We start from the raw sequence: 25,196 nt of genomic DNA on the forward strand, positions 1-25,196 counted from the left end.
AAGAAGAACAAGGCAAAAGAGAGATACGAAAATCCTGACGGAGAGAAGAGCAAAACTTCTTCAAGGTAGGCATTCCTTAAAGAGAAGTGGCAGTCAATTAAACACAGAGATAAAAGCAAAGAACTGCGGATGCTGGAAATCCAAAACAAAAACAAAAACAAAAATACCTGGAAAAACTCAGCAGGTCTGGCAGCATCGGTGAAGAGGAGCACAGTTGACGTTTCGAGTCCTTGATATAGAACCTCATGATGCCTCAGAAACACCTTAAAGCAGTTCTACAATCATTCTTATTAATTAGGCAAATGTAACAGTCACTCTCTGCATACTTAGATCGCACAATCATCAATGAGATGGATAGCCAGTTAACTTGCTGCGTGGTGTTGCTTGTTGCAGGAATGTTGGCCTGTGAAGTTACATCAGAAATGGACCCAGGGTGTGTTTAACAGAGACAACTGGAAACAGGCATGCAGGAACTTCCAACAGTTTATTAACTATATACAGTTATGTACAAGGATAGATAAGCATGAGAAGCACCTCTCTCTCTGAGTCCTAGAGACAGGTGAGCTGACATCACTGATGATATATACTAGCTATTCGCACTAGTCTGTGGGACTGCTCTCCCAATTTTGGCACAAGTCCCCAGATGTTACTAAGGAGGACTTTGCAGGGCTGACAGGGCTGAGTTTGCTGTTGTCATTTCTGGCACCAGGTGGTCTGTCCTGTTCCATTCTTTTTACACTTTGTAGCAGTTTGACACAACTGAGTGGCTTGCTAGGCCATTTCAGAGGGCATTTAAAAGTCAACCACATTGCTGTGGGCCTGGAGTCACAAATATGTCAAACCAAGTAAGGATGGCAGTTAATACCACAGCCTGAATACGAGGCGAACTTTTTGCTTGTCTCCAAATATTGCCATAGGACTTTTAATATTCACCTGTCTTGCAGGTGGCGCTTTGGTTTAATGCCTCATCCAAAGGAAGTCCAACAGTGCAATACCCCCAGTACTGGGCATAAGTGTTAGGTTTAGGTTATGTGTTTAAGGCTTGGAATGGGGCTTAAACCCTATATCCATGGACAGGGAAGAGCGTTGCGAAGTATGTCAAGCAGAACCAAAAGGCTGGAAAAGTTATACGCGTTGATGGTGATTCCAATAGCAATAATCTTACATCAAACTAGAAGGCCGGTTTTTTTTCTTTTTAAAAAGGCTTTCTTCTTTACCTCTATCTCTTCCCATTCTCTAAATCCCCTCATGAAATGTATCTTTCCTAGTCACTTCCAAGCTCCCAATTTTTGTGATACTGTGGCACTATTTGAAGAAAAGCAGAAATGTTCTTTCAATGTCTTGGCCAATATCTATGGCTCCACTAAAATAGATTGTGTGCTCATTTATCTCATTGCTGCTCGTGGAACCTAGCTATATGTAAATCAGCTGCTGCATTTGCCTATATTGCAGCAGTGACTACACTTCAAAAATAAATGATTGGCTGTGAAATGCTTTGGGAAATCCTAAGATGTGAAAATGCAAGTTCTTTCTTTCTTTCATTTCTTCAGTGTGAGTTTTATTCATGTACAGGTGCCAGAAAAAAGGACAATGTTCTATCACATGTCTCATCCAGCCTGTGTCAACGTGTATATTTTTAAATGATACCAGCTAGTGAATATTTCCTGGTCTTCCTCCTGGTGGGAGGAAGTACCAGAAGTGCCCCAAAGATGGCAGAAGCTATTTGGACTTGGCAGAAACTGAAGCTGACATATGTAAGTCATTGGCTTGATGGGAGTGCAAGGAAGCCTATACAAGACATTCTCCCTTAGTGGGGATATTTCAGATTTCAGACCAGCTACTACTGCTTCCCAGCACTTATCTCACCTTCCCCATGGATGTTGTGATAACACAGGTTTATACAGTGAAAACTCATTGCTGTCATTTGCACAGGGTGCACTGGGAAGAAATGGTCAATGACACTCCTGCAACATAGTGGGAGTAAAATTCGGGTTGGGGCAGTAAGGCAGCAGTTGCCTTCACTACGTGAGTTTTCTGTCATTCTACTCAGTGACCTTCCCCAATTTTGAGTAGGATCATGGAGGAGAGTTCCCGCTGCGTTGTTGCAACAGGCTGAGAGGGGTTACCACCACCACCTATAAAAAAGTTAGTGTTTATGTAGAGATTTTTACATTCTTTAAATGTCCCAAAGCACTTCACAGCCACTGAAGTACTTTTGAAGTATTGAAGTGTAGGAATGCTGGAATTCCTACTATAGACCAAGTAAGAATAATAAGTATAATTGTTACAGCATTATTTATTGATTATGATGTACTGGCAGCATAACATGGTTACTGACTCAAGGGTTTCAATATATAGGTTGGAGATGTCTGACTGCTATTTCCTGATACTCTGCATTTAATTTTTTATTTTTTCTATGTCTGCAGACAAGCTCAAAGCCATTACTCATCCAAACTAAGCAAACCCCTGGGACGACGGACTTATAAGGAACAGTACCTCTTTATTTATCGGTGAGTGAAGTAACAATGGAAAAGAAAGCAAACTAAACAAGGCACCCAAATGTCCGATACGCTATAACTAATTAGAAATGGTTGCCAATATTGTTTATAAATAGGTCAAATGCAGTTAAGAATTTTAACTAATCTGATGAACAGGAAACTCCTGGGATCTGGTGGAAATTTGTTGGAGAATAAAATCAGAGGCATATGAAACCAGCATTGTACTTACTAATAAAGTAGGTTAGCGAGGCCAAAGTCAAGTTATTACTTCTTTTATATTGACTCACTCCTACCAGCAAACCCAGTGTTACGGACATGGGAGGGAGGCAAACTGAACTCCTTTATTTTCTCGCCATCTGTCCGTAAGAAGAGGCGTTTTCGTTTTTTGAAACAGGCTGTGGCGTGTTTCCCCAAACCGTCTGTTTGCGAAGTCAATTTTTAAAGTGACTCACAACAAACTATCTTTAGAGTTAAATCAGAAGTATAGTTTATTTACACATTCAAACTGGGGAATGGTGCAACTTCATACACACGCACAAGCACGCAAGAAGAAGGTAGGAAAGAGAAGTTTTACAACTTTGAATAACTTAAAGATAAAACATCACAGATATGGATATCCATTCACGTCATTGCCAGGGTGCAGAAAGTCCAGTGAGGGTTCCTTCATGGAGGAGCCACACTTCAGGTGGGTTCAGCTAGCTGAAGCAGGATTTGCAGAATTCCTTTACTGTTGATGGGGACGCAGTGAGATGAGGTTGGTATATAAAGACTTGGTCTGCTCAGCAGGTGATGGCAGGAATCTTCCAGAGAAACAGGGTCCAAGGAGACTTAGACTTGATGCAGGCTGGCTGTTGGTCAGCCTGGAGTCCTGCTTTGATGTTTGCAGGCTGGAGTTTATATAGCAGACTGAGTTGTGAGCCTAGAAATGTAATTTTAAAACTTTCCACAGGCCAGAAGTTTAGGCCATGTGATGTTGCCCATTAATGAGTCAGTTTCAGGCTAACAAGCAGTTTCTATGCTTCTGGTCAAAATCCATTTTTCACCTCAGGAGCTGGAGGCACTAAAAGCCACCATCTACACGTATAACAGGGTCAGAATTTTTAGGTCGGCGGGCGGGCACGATCGGTGGGCCTGGGATCGGCCGGGGAACGGACCCCCGACCGCAATCAGCCCCTGACCGTGATTTCATGCTGGCTGGCCAGCCAGTGTGAAACACACATTGAGAAGCTCAGCGCTGCCGGGGTGGGGGGCGGAAGGAGAGCAGGTACTGATATTAGTACGGGCGCAGGCGAGCGCTAACAGAAAGCTCCCTGAAGGCAGAGAGCTGCCTCAAGGAGCTGAAAACCTGAAAAGCATTAAATAAAGCTTTTAAAATCAGGAAAAAAAAATGTGCAAGCATCACAATCACCGGAACATATACATAATAAAAATGTCCATAGATTTTTATTTTTCTTTCGTTTAATAACGGAAACCTCATCCTGCCCTTGGACGAGGTTTCATGAAAAATGCAAAGTCTGCCTGGCCGGTTCACCCATCCGCCAACCATAAGGTTGGACGGACCATGAAAAATTGGAGACAATTGTACCTTTAAACACCTTAACTGACGGCGGGCACGCTTCCGACTTTTGCGTGTGCCCGACGACCAAAATATCGCACGAGCACGGGATGACATTGGGACACTCGTCCGACGTCACCTCGCGCGATTTCACGTCCGATTGGGTCGGACGCCCGCCCGTCCACCCACCGAGCTAAAAGTTCTGCCCCAAGTTTCGATGGCTCTCCCTTTGTTATTGGACCAGGCTGGGGAGACAGATAATCTGCTGGTCTCTGGTTTCATTGATTGTAAAGTGTCCTCATAATGAAAGGTGTGAGATTCCACAAGGGTTGAGGGTTGAGCTTTTGTCCTGTAACTGCTGTTCGAAATTTCCAGAAACTGTAGCCAACTTGTGAAACATGTAACCTGTAGCAGCTATCTTTTGGTTCAGCAAAGTCCACTTTTTAAATAAGCAAAAAGGTAAGGTAGTTTATGATCTCCTTCATGTCCTAGAGACATGACACCAGTCTGTCGACTAAATCTTTCAAAACTTGGCCAGCTTGGTCAATGGTGGTACATCACTATCAAGCCATTCATTCTGGTGCGAATTGCAGTTCTCCCTAACAAGAATATATTATGTCCTTGTTTCTCTCAGAGCTTCCTCCAAATAATGTTCAATATAGAAGGGTGCACAAGTGGCGATCAGCACAAACTTGACTGTGCTTGATCAGATGCCACGAAACTTTAATGCAAAGGAATGTTAGAGCCATTCCTCTATGTCCCCATCTCTGATGGATCTATCCAGCTGGTGGGACAGAATATACCCAGGGATAGTGGCGGGGGCTAGGATGCTGACTGTGAGTATGATTAGATCAGGCTGTTGCTTGGCTAGTCTGTGGGACAAGTCTTCCAATTTGGGATGTGCCCCAGATAATGAGTAAGACCCCTCAGGTTCAACTGGATTGAGATTCCATTAGTTTTATCCTGCTATGATTGTTGATGTCAAAGGATCCTTGCAGTTTTATTATTATTGAACATTTCGCAGAAACATCTGGAAAAATTTCTTGTCCAATACATTTAAAACTTAATGGAGTAATGCAAGTGGAAAAAAATATCCAGTGGGCTCTGCTCCAGACACATAATCCTTACTCAATTTTCCTCTTTATATTTTACCTGAACAATAATTTACATCCACATTTTAGAGATGAAATTTCATTCCAGCTGCTTTGTAGGCAAACAAATCACCAAATTTTGCACATATAGAATTAAAAATAATTAGGCAATCATTATTTTGGTTGGTGCTGGTTGAAGGAAGTATGCTGGCTGGGAAAACATTCTCCCATTGGTCTGAAGCAGTTTGGAACCTCAAAGACAGGCCTGATTTGGGAAGGTGTTCAACAAAATGCCACACAAGAGGCTTATGAAGAAGAGGGGAAACCTGTGCAATTAAAGGGAAAGTTGTGGCATCAATACAGAATGGGATCAATTACAGAAAGCAGAGAGTGTTGGTGGATAGATATTTTTCAGCCTGGGAGGTGGTTTGCAGTGGTGTTCCCAAGGATCAGTTTTGGGTCCATTGCTCTGCAATTTTTATAAGTGACCTAGATTCAGGTGTGGGAAGCAATGTTATAAAGTTTACAGATGATATGAAACTTGGCGGCTTAGTGATAAAGGATAATTGTAGATTTCAGGATGACACAGTTAAGATGGTGAAATGGGCATGGCAGATGGAGTTCAATGCAGGAAGTGTGAAATTATGCACTTTGAGAGGGCTAATATGGGAAAACAATATTGTGGATGAGCAGAGACCTTGTCATCCATTTACACAAATCCTTAAAAAAGTGGCAGGGCAAGTTGATAAGATGGTGAAAAAAAAAGCATATGGGTTGCTTGGACTTATAAATAAATAAAAGCAAAGAGATCATGCTAGAACTTTATAAGTAACTGATAGACCTCAGCTGGAGCATTGTGGGCTATTCTAAGCGCCACATTTCAGGAAAGAAATGAAGTCCTTAGAAAAGTTACAGAAAAGTTACTGAGGAGGTTTACCATGGATGAGGGACTTCAGTAATGAGGAGAGATTGGAAAAGTTAGCATTATTTTCCTTGGAACAGAGGAGAAGAGGACCTACTAGAGGTTTAAGAGGGCGAGAGGTTCTTTTCAGCAGTTGGAATATGTTTTCACTATCTATCTGGCAAGAGGGTCAATAACCAGAGGTCATAGATTTAAAGTTATTGGTAAAAGGTCTAGGTGAGAGATGATGAGAAATTCTTTTCAGGGTTGTTGGGATCTGGAATAATCTACCAGAAAAGGCAATGGAAGCTGTTTTCATGAATAATTTTACAAAGAAGTTGGATAAATATGCATGGATGAGGAATTTAAGAATTCGAGACAAAATGCGAGGGTATGGGGCTAAGCATAAATGCTCGTTCAAAAAGTCAGCACAGGTATGACAGGCCAAATGGCACCCTTTTGTACTGCAAATTTCAATAGTTCTGGGAAGCCCTTCCCCCACCATATTTATTTTTGAGCAATGGATATTTGTAGGATTTCTATGTTAGACATTGCACAATAGGTTCTTCCAAACAGAAGAGCTAAGCACAGGCAAAGGTGGCAAAATGTTTGCTGGCAACTGAATCCAAGTGAATGTCCATGAGTGGTTGTAACAAATATGAGGAGGATATCTTGTTTCACAGGCATTTTGTTTTGAAATGCAATATATTCTGTCCTAATAGGATGGAATGGGTGAGATATTTTTAAGGAGCCTTGAAAGCTAGTCAAAACCTGCTTATACATTGCTCCCCAAAGGCTGCTTCACACTTCCTGGCTGTCGCTGGGATTATTAGGAAAGGTAAGCGCTTTACTGTGATGGTGTTGAGTGTGCATTTCATTGGTGATGCCACAAAATTGTTATAACATCACTGCATGCAAACTTTTCTATCATCTTCATTATAACACAAGAGCACAAAGACATCACTAATCCGTGCAGATAGGCTGGACAGAAATGCACTGGTCAGCTCTCTACATGGAACCGTTGGGCTCTGCAGGAAAACCAGCTGCACATTGTTCATGACAACAGCATCTCAATAGGTTTGTTCTCTTGAGCCTGGGCTGCAATGTAAAAAGAAGCTAAAGTCGCATATTCTCATGGTAGCTTAGAACAAAATGACTGATTACACTGCAACCTCTCCAGCCCAGAAATCTATGGTTCAGGAAATGCCAGTTGTCCGTAAATTTTTTGAGAACACCTAAGCCGCTCACGGACTTGCCACTCAACTGTTCATGTGCTGTAACAAATCGAGGAGGCATGGACTTAGTAAAGACAATGAACGTTTAACTCCTTACTGTGGGCACAGTATTTTTGGAGGAGCAAACAGAAAAGGTATCAAGTACAGTATTAAAATGTTAAATGTTTCAGGTACATATTTAGATCTATGGTGTTTTCCAGTTCATATACATGTGGTTAGGCATTCTAATGTCATTTTATAATCCAGAAAAATTTTAGAAATCCAGAACTGACTTGGTCTCAAGCATTCCAGACTGAAGTGGATGATACATGTAAATGTATATTTATTGACAGTGTATTATAAAATAGGATGATGTGTGAACACTGGAATCCTAGGTGAACACATAATCAGGAATACATTGCTTTACTGCTGGAACTGGCTTTGACCAGGATTACACTTCTCTACTGCTGGAGCCAACTGAGTGCTTGGAAAGGAACCCAGCGCTCAACTGTTGGAGCCACTGGGGTTTCTCTGACTAAGACTGCACCTCTGGTGGAGACAGTGGAACTCTCCAAACAGGACTGCTGCTCTCCACTGCTGGAGCCGATTAAGATCTCTGGATGTTGAAGCTTTGCTGCTGAAGATGCTATAATGTGAGTCAAGCTTTCAATCTCTTGAGCTACCATACTTCATTCAGAACTCAATGGCCTGAATTTTTCAGTCGGCGTGCAGGGGTGGCAGGAGTGGGTGGGGGCGATCGCGGAGCTGACCGCTGTCCGCGATTGACTCCATGCTGCCATTTTACGCAGGCGGGCCAATTAAGGCCCGCCCAGCGTAAGATGCGAGCCGTAGCGCTCAGCGCTACCTGTGCGGGCGGAGGGGAGGAGGGAGAGTCGGGGCCAGCGCTCTTTCACGCGCTGAGGCACAAAGCTGCCTCAGGGAGATTGAAGCACTTTTGAAATAACTAAAGGGTTCGAAAATTTAATTAAACAAGTCCCCTCATGTGACTGTGTCACATGAGATGGGACATGTTTTTAAATTTCAGAATTTTTTTTTAAATTTAAGTGGTAATAGCTTTAGGAAACCCCATCCCGCTCGTGGATGAGGTTTCATTAAAAACATGAAGGCCGCTTGGCCTTTTTGCCTGCCTGGCAACCTTAAGGTTGGATGGGCAGTGTAAACAATGACATTAATTAATTTGTTAATCGCCTTAATAGGCCTATCAGTTATCGGCGGGTGCACAGCCAACTCTGGTACGCGCCCGTCGAATGAAACATCGTGAGGCAGTGCAATGACGTTGGGACACATACCTGACGTCATCGTGCATCATTTTACACACCAGCATGTCATGCCCGCCCCTGCATGCCAACTGAAAAATTCAGGCCAATGAGTCATATAGCAAACTAAAAATCAATCACTTGGAGCAGTTTCCAAATAGATGAGAGTAGTTACCGGATCCTGAAGAGAAATTTGCATCTGATGACCAAGGTTATGACTCACAGACAGATGCATGGGGTTTTATTAAGATTACATAATAGAGATGTCCTAATTGGATTAAATTGCCTGCATTAGCTGCATTAAAATGCCTATGCGGACTTGAGCAGAATTAGAACTAGTGTAGATGTAACATTATGCTGAATTCAATGCTGACACTAGTATGTATGTTCATGATTTAGTCCAAAGTGTCCAAGTATTTGTCTTTGGCTATTTTTTGGAGCCTTGGAGTAATAACAGTTAAAATTAATATTGCAAATCATTTGCATATACCTCAAACTTTTACCGATGAAAGATACAAAGTATCGCTGAAGAGACCCTCTGTCAAAGCTTTTTGTCTTGTACTCATCAGGACAGACACAAGAATAGCAAATCTCAAAGGGAGCAACAATTTATACTGCATGAGAAGAGGGTCCAGATTGGTTGGCAAGTGGGCTCTGATTGGTGGAGGCATTGCCATGGAGAATGCACCAGGGAACAGTTAACTGCCAAGTTTTGTTTAAATTCAAACTAGGCAAGTTAACTCTGATTTGTCAAAGCATTGCCATAGGGAATGACTTGTCCCCCAAGTTTTTGTTTAGTTGAAAAAGGCACAATGTGTGGACATGTTCTTTTTGTCTGAAAAGGACAGGGTCCTGTGTGTGAATATATGCAGCTTTAGCATGCAAAAGTGAGCCACACTGTGAGCCCAACAGATAATCTTAAATTAGTTGTTAATGTAATTGTTAGCATTAAGAATAATTGTTTAGTAATTGTTGTCCAATCTGATTGTGCTAAGAATTACACTGTCCTTTCGCTGTTACCTGGTGCATTCTCCATGGCAATGCCTCTACCAATCAGAGTCCACTTTGCCAACCAATCAGCACCTCTTCTCATTCAGTATAAATTGTTGTTCCCTTTGAGATTTGGTATTCTTGCATCTGTCCTGAGGAGTGCAAGACGAATAGCTTCAACAGCATGTCTCTTTTCTTCAGCAATACTCAAGCTCTGTACTAATAAGTGATTATATGACATATTGGTGCCATGATACCCAACAGAGCTAAAATTGTTGTTTCCAAAGCTGCTGGTCCACAAAAAACAGGAAAAGCACTGAATAAAAGATAAAGGCACTAGTAGGACTAGGTTGCCTGGATACAGCTCAGTTGTTAGCACTCTTACTCCAAGACTGAGCATTGTGGGTTCAAGCCCCACTCCAGAGACTTGAGCTCATAATCCAGGCCGACACACCAGTGTAGCATTGTGGAAACACAACACTTTGGAGGTGGCATCTTTCAGGTGACACATTAAACAGGGGCCCCATTTGCCTTTTCAGGTGGATGTGAAAGATCCACAGCACTATTCTGCAGAAGAGCTGGGGAGTTCTCTTTGGCGCCCAGGCAATTTCTATCCCTCAACCAAAATCACTAAATTAGATTATCTGGTCATTGCTGTTTGTGGGATCTTGTGAACAAACTGGCTGCCACATTTCCTGCATCCCAGCAGTTCAAAAAGTAATTAGTTTTTTTTTTATTCATTCACGGGATGTAGGCTTCGTTGGCTGGGCCAGCGTTTATTGCCCACCCCTATTTGCCCTTGAGAAGGTGGTGGTGAGCTTCTTTCTTGAACTGCTGCAGTCCATGTGGCGTAGGTACACCCACAGTGCTGTTAGGAAGGGAGTTTCATGATTTTGACCCAGCGACAGTGAACGAACGGCGTTTTATTTCCAAGTCAGGATGGTGAGTGGCTTGGAGGGGTTCTTCCAGGTGGTGTTCCCATATATCTGTTGCCCTTGTCCTTCTAGCTGGTAGTGGCCGTGGGTTTGGAAGGTGCTATCTAAGGAGCCTTGGTGAATTCCTGCAGTGCATTTTGTAGATTGTACACACTGCTGCTACTGTGCATCGGTGGTGGAGGGAGTGAATGTTTGTGGATAGGGTGCCAATCAAGCAGGCTGCTTTGTCCTGGATGGTGTTCTTGAGTGCTGTGGGAGCTGCACTCATCCAGGCAAGTGGAGAGTATTCCATCACACTCCTAACTTGTGCCTTGTAGATGGTGGACAGGCTTTGGGGAGTCAGGAGGTGAGTTACTCGTCACAGGATTCCTAGTCTCTGACCTGCTCTTGTAGCCACAGTATTTATATGGTAGTCCAGTTCAGTTTCTGCTCAACAGTAACCACCAGGATGTTGATAGTGGGGGATTCAGTGGTGGTAATGCCATTGAACGTCAAGGGGTGATGGTTAGATTCTCTCTTGTTGGAGATGGTCATTACCTGGCACTGGCGCGAATGTTACTTGCCACCGGTCAGCTCAAACCTGCATATTGTCCAGGTCTTGCTGCATTTGGACATGGACTGCTTCAGTACCTGAGGAGTCGCAAATCATGCTGAACATTGTGCAACCATCAGCGAACATCCCCACTTCTGACCTTACGATGAAAGGAACATCATTGATGAAGCAGCTGAAGATGGCTGGGCCGAGGACACTACCCTGAGGAACTCCAGCAGTGTTGTCCTGGAGCTGAGATGACTGACCTCCAACAACCACCATCAACTTCCTTTGTGCTAGGTATGACTCCAACCAGTGGAGAGTTTTCCCCCTAATTCACATTGACTCCAGGTTTTGTCAGGGCTCCTTGATGCCACACTCAAAGGCAGCCTTGATGTCAAGGGCAGTTACTCTCACCTCATCTCTGGAGTTCAGCTCTTTTATCCATGTTTGAACTAAGGCTGTAATGAGGTCAGGAGCTGAGTGGCCCTGGTAGGACCCAAACTGGGTGTTAGTAAGCAGGTTATTGCTAAGCAAATGCCGCATGATAGCACTGTTGATGACCCCTTCCATTACTTTACTGATGATCGAGAATAGACTGATGGGGCAGTAATTGGCTGGGTTGGATTTGCCCTGTTTTTTGTGTACAGGACATACCTGGGCAATTTTCCACATAGCCAGGTAGATGCCAGTGTTGTAGCTGTACTGGAACAGCTTGACTAGGGGTGAAGTAAGTTCTGAAGCACAAGTCTTCAGTACTATTGTTGGATTATTGTCAGGGCCCATAGCCTTTGCAGCATCCAGTGCCTTTAGCCATTTCTTGGTATCACGTGAATCAAACCGGCTGAAGACTGGCATGTGTGATGTTGGGACCTCCAGAGGAGGCTGACATGGATTTCTGGCTGAAGATTGTTGCAAATGCTTCAGCCTTATCTTTTGCACTGATGTGCTGGGCTCCTCCATCATTGAGGATGGGGATATTTGTGGAGCCTCCCCCTCCAGTGAGTTGTTTAATTATCCACCACCATTCATGACTGGATGTGACAGGACTGCAGAGCTTAGATCTGATCCGTTGGTTGTGGGATAGCTTAGCTTTGTCTATCACTTGTTGCTTATGCTATTTGGCACGCAAGTAGTCCTGTGTTATAGCTTCAACAGGTTGACACCTCATTTTTAGGTGTACCTGGTACTGCTCCTGGCATGCCCTCCTGCACTCTTCATTGAACCGGGGTTGATCCCCTGGGTCTCCGGATTACTCATCTAGTGACAATACCACTGCGCCATCGCCTCCCCAGTTGGCTGTAAAGAGTTTTGGGACGTTGTGACTATAAATGTGAATATAAATATATAAATGCGAGTTCTATCTTTTAAGGGCCAGATTGCCAGGAGTCTCGGGCGGCCCTAAAGCAGCAGATTGGACACCCTTGATTTCTGCCACATGTGATAGTTTCCAACAATGTGTTTACGGATTTCATGAAACTGCTGAAACTACTTCAGAGCATGCAGTTGTCCTGTGCCCCCCACAAACTCCTCTACTCCCACAAAAAGTGAACTCCTCTAATTATAAGCATCAAATACCATGTCACCAAATTAATTCAAATACAAGAGGTGTCCTGAAACCAACCAGACAAATGTTATCATTCCATCTCTTTGTAGACTCACCTACCTAAAGCTCGAATCTCATTCAGCTTGGCAGGTCCTTGTTGCAGCTGTACCTGCTGTTCTTGGGAACTTTACTTCCAAAATACAGCTGATAGTATCAGTTACCTTCTCCTGTGGCAAGTCTTTGTGAATACATGCTGTAAACATCATTAGAAAGTCAATGTTCCCACTGCCCTCAAAAGGCATGTAGGCGTTTCCTGAGTGACTTTGTCCTATCTGGAAACCTTAATTTATTCAATGCACACAGTCTTATGAGCCACAACTAGAGACATTGTTGAGAAAGCTTGAAATGTGATTAATGGGTTTTTTTTTATGTACAGTACACTGATAGTGGTGATTGTACATGAAACATTAATTACTGCCTTTTTAAAATTATATCAGTTGAACTCTCGTAGCATTGCACAAGGGGAATTAAAACTGTCATCTTCAGGTGAAGTGGAGTTGGGAGGAAGAGCTAATTGGCTTCTAATTTAAAGTTGTAGATTGTCATTATTCTTTAATTTCCATCCTTAATTTATGTGGCACTTCCACTGGTAAGTAGTGTGTAATTACAGTATAACAAATTTAACATTGTACCATTTCCATTATAATTGCGAGGATAGGAATTTATAATTCCTATTATGTATTTATAATAAACACATTGATTAGGGAACACATGCAGATGCAAGGTACTTAATATAGATGCTCCAATTTTTCTTTAAAAAAATATTTATATTATTTCCTAAGACTTCCTCACACCCACTCCTCCATTCAGAAATAGTTAAAATTTTCCTTTCCTTTGCACAAGACACAGCCTCTACCTAATACAGTCAAATCACACCCTCACTGCACATTTCTGCTTAATCCACAGTATTCCTGCACTATTCACCAACGGGCTTTTTTCTACATACATTGTGATACACCCCTAAAAATCATTTTCAGCCTTTTGGGTCTGCATTTGTGCCTGCAGCAGCTGCGAATGAAATGGCCAACTTAATGTCCTCTATATCACTGATACACGATGATACTTGCGCTCAGAAAATAAAGATTTATGGCTGAAATGAACTTGCAATTGCTTACTTTGAAATCCTATTACTGCCACATATTTTACATTACAGATACTTTACCAAGAACATTGGCAGGAGAAAAGTGAAATCTGAGAGCTTAGTAATGTTGACAGCCATTATGACTTCTGGAATATAAAGCAACCGTAGGCATTTATCACCTTTTGTCTAAAAATTATCTTAACACATCTTCCCTTGTTGCCAATTTTTTCCCTTCCTGCTCAAGACGACTGACTCCTATTGCAGCATGGTTCCATGGATGCTGGTAGCTCCTCTTGTCGCAGCCATTTGTCACCCATGAGTGTGTCCGTTATTTATACAAGTTATATTGTTAGAATCAGAATGTGGTTTCCAGATGGAGAGGGTAAGGTAGGAGGAGCCATTAGTCATTGTCCAACTGTAAAGGTGATATCTGTTAAGCACCAGACAGCGTCAGCTGCAAAGTAATTTCTATCCAATAGCCATGGCAGGTAATGTGCACCTTCAGGAGATTTTTGTGGGGGGTGGGGGGCAGTGGGGATTAGGGGCTGTGGTTTTCACTTTCCGCCAAGGCGCAAAACTTTGACTTCACATCCTCCGCCCGCTGTATAACCCACTGGTTTTCCCTTCCATCGACCAAGAGAAAAGAAAATCAGGCAAGGTGTATAACGGACGGTTGATCTGCTAGCACCAGTTTTCCCATAGCGCCAAATCTGAAAAATTACCCCTGTTGCCATGTTGCCCCTTAGTCGATCATTTTAGCCAATTTCCTGTAGCTTTGTTAACCCAAATCTACAGCGGTTAGAGTCACTGGCTGGAATTTTCCAGACCCCCACAGCGGGCCAGCGAGCCACTGAAATCTCCGCTCACATCGGCGGGACCGGAAGATCCCGCAGGCGTGAGGGGCTGGAAAATTCCGGCCTTAGTCATGACTTTTGACGTACATGAAACTTCTGGGATGCTAAGGTCAGTTAATGGTTCTCCATCCCCAAGTTTAGAATGGCCAATCACGAATTCTGAGACTTAAAAGCTTCTGTGAACCAATGTTATCCAAGTCTGCTCATTGCTCGACTTAGCTCAGCATTAAGAACTTTGGGATAAAAGCAAAACACTGCAGATGCTGGAAATCTGAAACAAAAAACAAAAAATGCTGGAAAAACTCAGCAGGTCTAGCAGCATCTGTGGAGAGAGAAACAGAGTAAATGTTTTGAGTCTGTTTGACCTTCCTTCAGAACATTGAGCATTGCTGCCATTTGACACATCACTCCAGTGCAGGTGAAGCAATGCTAATTTATTCCATCATATTCCATTATGATATCACTTCCAAGCGGAATAATCAGATTTATTAAGGAAGGTTAGAATGCTAAGGCAGCCGTAAAGGAGTATGTCAATTGAAAATTTCGAGCCCAAATCTACTAAAATTAATGCTGATGCCCACATCTTAGAGTGGAATAAATGAGCAAGAAAAACTAATACTTTCATTCAAGCCATTCATCCGAATTGTGATTCAGAGACTCCATGTAACTGCTCAAATATATCTCTCTAAAATTAAATACTAAATTGTGGTTAGTGGTTATGAACCAGATGATGTCGCAATTCAGATTTAGGCACTTCTGATATGATCTTTGCAGGACAAGGAGGATACTCCCCCACTTCATTAGCAATATGCTCTTTAGAAGCTTGTACAATATGTGCTAGAAAGGCCAATTATTTGTTTAAAAATAAATGATGTGACTTCCAGGAAACCCGAAGCTGTTAGACCAAAAAATAATCTGGTAATTGTATCACTGTAACAACTAAGGGCTTGTTCTACAAGTGAATAAAGACAAGACCCTAACAAGAGGTAAGCCAAATTGTAGCACATCTACCACTGCATCAGCTGAGATCCCCTAACCCAGTGATCAAAACTGGGATCTTCCCAGTCTGTAAGGCTTGGTTCTGTACTCCTTAATCCGCCTAACCAACTCATATATTCTCCATGCAGCGATGATATTGTGCAAGTGGAAAGACTCTTTCAATATGATGATATGCAGCCAGGTGACGAAGATGCTTTCTCCAGGGAACCATTCGTGATTCAGTTCAAATGTCAAACCACAGGTATAGTTCCTCATTGTTCCACAGCCAGAGATGGGAAACTGTCACAGTTAAACCATTCCTGCGGCTCTTCCATATGCAAGTAAGCAATCTCAGCAATATAATCAGAAAGGCCACTAAAATGAAATGGGTGGAGGGGGTGGGGGGGGAGGCAAATTAATAAAGAAGGCAAGTCATCCTTTATTATTCTCATGTGCTTCCTTGCATTTATTTTAAGAGCAGCATTTGGGAATTACGTGAAAGTCACATTCCTGAGGGAATGGGAAAGTGAACAAGGTAAAAGAGAGTGACCCAAAAATTTAAGTGATTTATTTTAAAATAAATTTGCCTAAAACTTTCTCAAACAGGTCAGGTGTTGCAAAGTGCTTCCTCTTTAACCAGAGTTGTCTCAAAACAGTGGGTGAGTTCGTCAGAACCCAGCCAGGTTGGTGGGTGGAGTTCAGTAGTGAGGGAAGGAGTGGATGGTAACATCTCCTTGCCCCTTTATATACAAGAACATCGAAAGTTGTGCTGCTGCCCCCCAAAAACACAATTAGGAAAACGTATCCTTTTTAATATGTTAGGTGTCCTAGCCGAATTTTTCATTGTAGGGATCCCATAATGCAGAGAAAAATAGTTAATCAATGGCTTTTAACTGACTTTTCTCTGAATTACGCAGACACAACATGTTACTGTCTCATGTAAACATGCAGACAATGTGGTTTTATACTTTCCCAAATTCCCTTCTGTACAAAATAAGGGATCTACTGTACAGGGCTGTGCCAATAGAAACATTGGGAATGTTCAAAATTTTTGCATACCAAGAGAATCAGATGCCTACAGAGAAATGAGCTTTGTTGGACTAGAATGGCCATACCACCATTTTGAGTTCTGATCTGAAGACCTAGTTCATTTTCAACTGCATGGGAACCATTGAAAACTGCACTGAGCATTATTATCTGCAGTTATTATGATACTTGGGGACTTGATCAGCTTTCTGCTTGAAGCATATCCTTTACTTTCAGATATTACTACATAAGAGGCAATGGGTGGGTGCAGCAGTCTATGTCTACACTGCTGCATGTCTAACTACGAATGCAGTGCAGTGAAACCTTTAAAATATATAGTTCACGTCTATATCATTAATATGCGAGTTGTCATTTGTGTGTCAAATTGTACACTATAAAGGTAATGTTTCAGGTGCCAAAGCATTTTTACACTTGAGGAATGTAGCTGACAATGGATTTGCAGCTTTCTGACCACTGATTAATAACACCATATAATAATGGCCCCACCTGCAGGACATTGGCGTGTCATTGGCCTAAAGGATTGCCACACAGTTATGCAGACCTGACAATCAGGTTTCCATATTAAATGTCAAAGGCACTACTTGTACACAATGACAAAAATAAAAAGGAGGAAAAGAAAGATAAGACAAGAAAGTGTCGTGAACTAAAATATCCTGTTAACTGCATTAGCAAAGGATCCAGTGTTTGCTGATCAGCAAAACCATAAACATGAACAATGGCTGTAAACTTGTATTACACTTTACACTGGAGATTGTAATTCAGCAGCAGATTTGTAATTTGCCTGGATTTATTTGTGTAGTATTTAAATAGCTTGCTTGCCATTTTCTGGCAAATACATTGGGCAAATTTGGTACAGTGTAATGCAAGTGAAAGGGTAACAAAAAGGGAATGGGGCATTGGAACTTAAGGTCTACAGGATCATGTAGCTGAAATTGAGAGTTTTATTAAGCACTGGATAATAGCTATGCTATACTGACTTTAGCTTGGGCTTTTACATACTCTAGTTGTGCAGGACTTTGTGCTCATTCCTCAGCACACATGCCCTGAAGATTCAGTCAAGGAAATTGACGAACTCTATGATGTCTTCCTGAAGATCAAAAAGGAGTGGAACATTGAGGTGCATTTTCAGATTTATTCATATTTGTATGTTTTGAAAGCAATACCATGCAGGAAGGTGCCACATATACATTACATTTTACAGCATAAGTCATGGAATTAAATGATATACGTTACTTGCCATCATTTATCACTTTACCTGCCCTGTTCCCAGTCATCAAAAAACAGCCACTACAATAGTCACCAGCAGTTACACAGCAGTCACATGCCCACTTTATTTAATATGGTGAGTATATTAACCCTTTTATTACAAACAGGCATTCTGAAAAATAAACTCATTTTAACCTAGTGTCCCATTTAGCCCCTATCTCAGAATGATATTTTGCCTCTGGAACTAAATCCTATTGTTCAAGTTTATGCATGATACCTGAGATGGTGACAAAGTGGGCCAGAGCCAAGATAATCTTTTCGCTTCCAGATCCTGAGTTTGAATCCAGCCAACTCTGAAGGGTGAAGGTCTCCTCTCACTCTGAACTCTAAAGTGGAGGAAGTTCTGGACAATACACATTAACAATACAAAGTCCTTATAATGATCTATCTAATGATAGATTCAAAACTACAATCACCCCTTATACAGTTCATAGAAATAAAAGCAAAACACACCATACCAGAATTGTTCTTGTTTCAAATTCTGTTGCATGCACATTCTCTGGCCATTTTAATGCAGATTGTGATAGAATTTTCTTCATTCCAATCTGACGTGTAAACCTCCTGCTCATTTTTCCCAATCTCTTGATAACTCCTCCTCATGGAAGCTCCTTCCTATCTCATTTGCCTTTCTGCTTTTTGTTTGTAGTTCGCTTTCTTTCTCTTGGAATTGCACTCCCCCTAGCCCCTGTCTAATTCTGAGTTTCTTCTATGTCCTACATCACTTTACCCCTCAGCCTTTCTAAAGATACTTTCTTCAATTTTTGCTTCTTTCTCTCGGCCTTGTTAGTGCTGCCTCTTTTCAAACTCCTTGCAAAGACTGACAGCTCCCTGCTAATTGACAAGCTGTCAAACCTGGTTCCAATTACCCACCTGTAGCTTACAAGATCACAAGGCAATTATGATTTGGGAACCACTGAGATTTCATTGGTTTATCCATCCCGACGCACATTATAGCTTCTCTCTATTGGAGCCACACAGTGTGAAGAAAATATTCCTGATTTGCCTGAAAGTTACCCTTTACTAGTTTAAATTCTAGATTTAGCCTTTTCGGATCATTTACCATCCTATAAACCCTTCCCTCGGAGATGAAAATTTGTTCAAGTGTTCCTTCACAGCTGAGCTCATGATACTTGGGAGCAGCCTTCAGCACTTGAGTGTTTCCCTCGTGTCTGGGTCCTCAGAATGGACATAGTACTCAAGGTTTGGTCTGACCAGAACATTGCATGGTTTCCATCCCCAGACTATCCCACTTAGAGTAATCACCTACAGAATAGAGGTCTGGCTGCAGGTGACCATGATATTTTGTTGTGAAGAATCAGTGCCAGAGCCCCAGCGATGACTGCAGCTCTGCCCTGATCTTCACTCACTGATCAACAATTCTGTCAAAGAAGTAAATCAGGCCAAGGAGGTGGGAGAAAATTCAGGCTGACTGACCAATCAGATCACACAAAATGGATGAATGGACACAGACAGGTGCAATTTTGAAATAACAAGAAGGTGGAACTAGAGAAAGGGAATGGGGAAAGCTAATGGAAGGCAAAATTAGACTGGAGTGGAAATGACAGATGGAGGCAGAAGGTGCAGGCTAAGATGAGGGAAATCAATAAGGGGAATATGAAAGATAAGGAGGATAGAAACTGTTGATTGTTAGGGAAATCTGTGAAAAGAAGGGGGCAAGGGATAGATTTGGTGTGGGGCAGGGAATTCACAAATAAGATAGACAGAAGTAGTAAAATGAAATTCACTTGTATCAGAATTGGTCCTAGAGTGAGAATTACACTTGAGGCAGCGCTCACTGACATTGCTGTTGATTGAGAACTCAAAATGGAAATTGGAAAATAGGGACCAAAAATCTTATATCTACTCTCGTCTCCTTTTACATAGAATTGCATAGAATATATAGCACAGAAACAGGCCATTCAGCCCAACCTGACCACTCAAGAGTACTCCTATTGTTCCTCATCTAACTGTATCAACATAACCCTCTATTACCTTCTCCCTCATGTTTTTCTATCCTCTCCTCAAATGCATCCAGATTATTTGCCTCAACTATTGTACAACAGCACTTCAACCCTGTCATAGCAGGTTCCACATTCTCACCTCTCTCTGGGTATAGACATTTCTTCTGAATTCCCTATTTGATTTCTTGGTGACTACCTTATATTGATGGCAAGTGAGAGTTTTAGCGACCACATTTAGTTCCTTCATTGGCACTGTAAGCAATAAAATTACAGCAATCATACCACAAACAATCAGACTTAATAAACTAATTAAATGAATTTCAAGAGTAATTCTCTTGCTATCCTAAAGGGTAGCCATTTAAGATGACCCCACTTCCATTTATATCCTCCAACTGTTTTCCAACCTGAGTCATGTCTGCCATGGATACCTTCCAGGTTCTCATCCAATACTATTCTTCATGTATGAGTGTGAGGGGCGAATGCCAACAGGCTGCCTGATAGCTTGAAGGGATCATCAGAGATGAGTGCTACACATGTGCGTTTCCCTGGAGGCATCATTGGCTGACAATCAGATGGCTAAACCCAGGCTTGATTTGCCCCTGCCTAAATCTGAAGCATCAAAGCTCATTGTAGCATCTCTAATGTTTCTCCAAGCTGAGACTGACAAACTCACATATTTTTCAGACTGGAGGATGGTAGACAGTAGTGTTCCCCAAGGATTGGTTCTAGGACCAATGCTTTGTTTTTTGACATATATAAATCTGGATATTGGAATAGACAGTAATATTTCAAAATTTGCCAATGATATGAAACTTAGCAAGCAGTGAGGATACCAATTACCTGCAACAGGACATAGATAGGCTAACAGAATGGGCAGTCAAGTGGCTGATGGAAATTAATGCAGAGAAGTGAGAGGCGATGCATTTTGACAGAAAGGATAAGGAAAAGCAATATAGACATTATGCACAGTTCTAAAGAGTGTGCAGGGACAGTCAGACCTGGGAATGTATGTGCATAGATCTTTGAAGGTGGCAAGACATATTGAGAGAGTGTTTAGCAAAGCATGTGGGTTCTTGGCTTTCACAGAGACATTGAGTACAAAAGCAGTTATACTGAACCTTTATAAAGCTCTGGTTGGACCACAACTAGAGGACTGCATCCAGCTCTGGTGACCACACTGTAAAAGGGATGTGAGGATCCTTGAGACGGTGCAGAGGAGATTTACTGGAGTGGCTCCAAGGATGAAGTATTTTAGCCACAAGGTTAGGTTGGAGAAGCTGGGGTTGTTTCCTTTGGAATAAAGAAAGTTGAGGGGAGATTTGATAGTGGTACAAGATTATGACAGGTTTGGATAAGGTAGACAAGGAAAAACTGTTCCCATTAGCTGATGATACAAGGACTAAGGGGAAACAGATTGAAGGTTTTGGGCAAGAGATGCAGGAGGAGTTTTTTACACAGTGAGTGGTAATGACCTGGAATTCGCTGTCCATAAGGCTGGTGGAATCAGAGATGATCAAAAGGAATTTGGATGGACACTTGAAGAAAAGAAATATGCAGGGCTATGGGGATACAGCGAGGGAATGGGACTGACTTGATTGCCCCATGGAGAGCTGGCATACACATGATGGGCCAAATGGTCTCCTCCTGTGCTGTAAATGATTCTATGACTCACCGCTGACCCAGTATCGAACCTGATACTTTCCCGATCTATATGGCTCAGTACTACACAAGGTGGTGCATTTCAGGACAAGGTGGCCACCAGGACAGTTCAAGTCCCTTTGCCTTGGTGGATTTCCAATCTGTCTAACTTTGAAACCCTAAATCTTACTCCTCAATGTTGGCATCACAGCATATAGGACACTGTCAAGCATGGTAGTGAGTTAGGACAGGCTGCTTTAGAGGTCAAATAAAGTAACTACTTAAAAAATTAAAAGAATTTATGTAGGGTAAAAAACAATCATCTGGAAGAATGAAAAGCATTTCAGCACTTCAGCCTGGAAATGACTGTGAATGTATTAGTAGCCACATGCTTAATGATATTTCTTTTTAGAGGGGAATTAACCAATTTAAAGTAAATGTGTTTGTGTGTTAAAATAGTGAGCAGAGGAATGTTATACAACCACATTTAAGCGACATCTGTTAATATTACTAAAAGTTATTTCTAAGGTTAACTAGCTTAATTTAATCAGACGCTGCACAGGAGGGGGTTTAATCATGTCATACCGCACCTGACAGATTCCCCCTTTCCACAGAACATCATGCTACTTGGGGACTTTAATGCTGATGGCAGGTATGTATCGAAGAAGCAGATGGAAAAAATACGACTCAGAAAGGATAAAAATTTCCACTGGCTCATTGGAGATGAAGAGGACACTTCTGCTAGGCTAAAGACGGACCAGGCCTATGACAGGTAAAGCACAAATCACATGCATGAGAACAGAATTTTTTTCATATTCATTCATGGGCTGTGAGTATCGCTGGCTAGGCCAGCATTTATTGCCCTTCCCTAATTGCCCTGGAGAAGCTGGCGGTGAGCAGCCTTCTTGAACCACTGCAGTCCATGTGGTGTAGGTACACTCACAGTGCTGTTAGGAAGGGATTTCCAGGATTTTGACCCAGCAACAGTGAAGGAACGGTGATATATTTCCAAGTCAGGATGGTGTGTGGCTTGAAGGGGATCTTCCAGGTGGTGGTGTTCCTATTTGTCAGCTGCCCTTGTCCTTCTGGATGGTAGTGGTCGTGGGTTTGGAAGGTGCTGTCTAAGGGGCCTTGGTGAGTTTCTGTAATGCAACTTGTAGATGGTACACACTGCTGCTACTGTGCGTTGGTGGTGGAGGGAGTGAATGTTTATGGATGGGGTGCTGTTCAGGCAGGCTGCTTTGTCCTGGATGGTATCAAGTTTCTTGAATGTTGTGGGAGCTGCATTCATCCAGACAAGTGGGGAGTATTCCATCACACTCCTGACTTGTGCCTTGTAGATGGTGGACAGGCTTTGGGGAGTCAGGAGGTGAGTTACTTGTCGCAAGATTCCTAGCCTCTGACTTGCTCTCATAGCTACATTATTTATATGGCTAGTCCAGTTCAGTTTCTGGTCAATGGTAACCCCTAGGTTGTTGATAGTGGGGGATTCAGTGATCGTAATGCTATTGAATGTCAAGGGACGATGGTTAGATTCTCTCTTGTTGGAGATGGTCATTGTCTGGCACTTGTGTGGCACAAATGTTACTTGCCACTTGTCAGCCCAAGCCTGGATATTGTCCTGGTCTTGGTGTATTTGGGCATGGACTGCTTCAGTATCTGAGGAGTCACGAATGGTACTGAACATTGCAATCATCAGCGAACATCTCCACTTCTGACCTTATGATGGAAGGAAGGTCATTGATGAAGCAGCTGAAGATGGTTGGGCCGAGGACACTACCCTGAGAAACTCCTGAAGTGATGTCCTGGAGCTGAGATGATTGACCTCCAACAACCACAACCATCTTCCTTTGGGCTAGGTATGACTCCAGCCAGTGGAGAGTTTTCCCCCTGATTCCCATTGACTCCAGTTTTGCTAGGGCTCCTTGATGCCATACTCGGTCAAATGCTGCCTTGATGACAAGGGTGGTCATTCTCACCTCACCTCCGGAGTTCAGCTCTTTTGTCCATGTTTGAACCAAGGCTGTAATGAGGTCAGGAGCTGAGAGACCATGGTGGAACACACTGAGCATCAGTGAGCAGATTATTGCTAAGCAAGTGCCGCTTGATAGCACTGTTGATGACCCCTTCCATTACTTCACTGATGATGGAGAGTAGACTGATGAGGCGGTAATTGGCTGAGTTGGATTTGTCCTGCTTTTTGTGTACAAGATGCGCGTGGGCAATTTTCCACGTAGCCGGGTAGATGCCAATGTTGTAGCTGTACTGGAACAGCTTGGCTAGTGGTGTGGCTAGTTCTGGAGCACAAGTCTTCGGTACTATTGCTGGAATATTGTCAGGGCACATAACCTTTGCAGTATCCAGTGTCTTCAGCCGTTCCTTGATGTCATGTGGAGTGAATCGAATTGGCTGAAGACTGGCAACTGTAATACTGGGGGCCTCTGGAGGAATCCGAGATAGATCATCCATTTGGCACTTCTGGCCGAAGATTGTTGCAAATGTTTCAGCTTTATCTTTTGCACTGATGTGCTGGGCTCCCCCATCATTGAAGATGGGATATTTGTGAAGCCTCCCACTCCAGTGAGTTGTTTAATTGTCCACCACCATTCATGACTAGATGTGACAGGACTGCAGAGCTTAGGTCTGATCCATGGGTTGTGGAATTGCTTAGTTCTGTCTATCACTTGATGTGGTCCCCCTCAATGCTTCCCCCAAGTGGTGTTCAACATGGAGGAGTACTGAGGAGCTGAGGAGAGGGGAGGTGGTCAGGTTTGGGGGTGGTGGTACATGGTAATCAGCAAAATGTCAGTTCCATGTCTTTGCTTAATTACCTGGTTCCCTTCTCACCCCCAACCTACCCTACCAAGTTTTAAACTCATTTGCTCCCTCATTTCTTTAAGGAGACCCCTCCCATCCACAACACATTATTTTTAAGTTGAGAGGACAAGTGGGATTTCTGACTGCCCATACAAAGCTGTGAAACTGGCCCTGGGTGACTCCAGCCCCACCTCTTTTCCAGTCACTCACCCAAAATTGCCTGGGTTGCAGTTGTCATCTCTTTCTGACGACATGGCCGAAGTAGGTGCACTCATGGGTGAGGTGAACACACCTCCAGTCACCTCTTCAGCCTGTTTCTTGGTTGCTTTGTATATCTAACATCACTGCCTGATTAAAAGGTGATTGAAGGGTTACTGCCAGCAACAAGTTGATAAATTATTCATGCCACCTTTTCTCCATGGATTGCTTTTAAAAAAATTCTAAGGCTAGAACTCTGCGATATTATTACCTTCATTCAGGCTTCAGTTCCCAAAGGCATGTTTAATAAAACTTACTGCCAGCATGCGATATTCTTTACCCATCTCAATGCTGGCCATCTGTTATGCTGTATGCAATATTAATCCTTAATTAATGTAACTCATTGAGTCGTGACATTTTACATACAGCAGGAAGCTATGTACCCCTGTGTACCTGAAAGAGCTTTTCACTTAGTCCCATTTCCCCCTTTTTAGCCAAATCCATAAAAAATTTTCTCTTTCAGGTTCCGCTTCTGTTTCACATTCTGTTCGTCCACTTCTGTCTTACTAGCTATTACATATTTTGCTTCCACTACTGTTTCTGCTAGGAGATACTGGCTAAAGTAGGTACACTCATGGTGCACCTCTGCTTTCTGAACTGTGTCATGAGATTTTTTTACATCCACCTGATGAGGGAGAGTTTAAATCTCTCGCCTAAAAACAGAATCTCCAGCAATGCAGCACTCTCTCAGTACAGC

General features: G+C 42.5%; 1 protein-coding gene across 2 annotated transcripts in view; it reads left to right on the top strand.

The window, feature by feature from the left end:
• The window catches only part of dnase1l4.1 (deoxyribonuclease 1 like 4, tandem duplicate 1), a 50,118-nt gene that overhangs the window by 22,980 nt on the left and 1,942 nt on the right, over window positions 1–25,196 (top strand). For both annotated transcript variants that reach the window (XM_078543242.1, XM_078543243.1), the window contains 4 exons: window positions 2,427–2,510; window positions 15,662–15,774; window positions 17,564–17,676; window positions 22,039–22,196. In XM_078543242.1, the coding sequence (XP_078399368.1) occupies window positions 2,427–2,510; window positions 15,662–15,774; window positions 17,564–17,676; window positions 22,039–22,196 (468 nt within the window). The remainder of the gene's footprint in view (window positions 1–2,426; window positions 2,511–15,661; window positions 15,775–17,563; window positions 17,677–22,038; window positions 22,197–25,196) is intronic.

This window comes from Cetorhinus maximus, chromosome 6 (assembly GCF_964194155.1).
Source record: "Cetorhinus maximus chromosome 6, sCetMax3.hap1.1, whole genome shotgun sequence".
Taxonomy (NCBI): domain Eukaryota; kingdom Metazoa; phylum Chordata; class Chondrichthyes; order Lamniformes; family Cetorhinidae; genus Cetorhinus; species Cetorhinus maximus.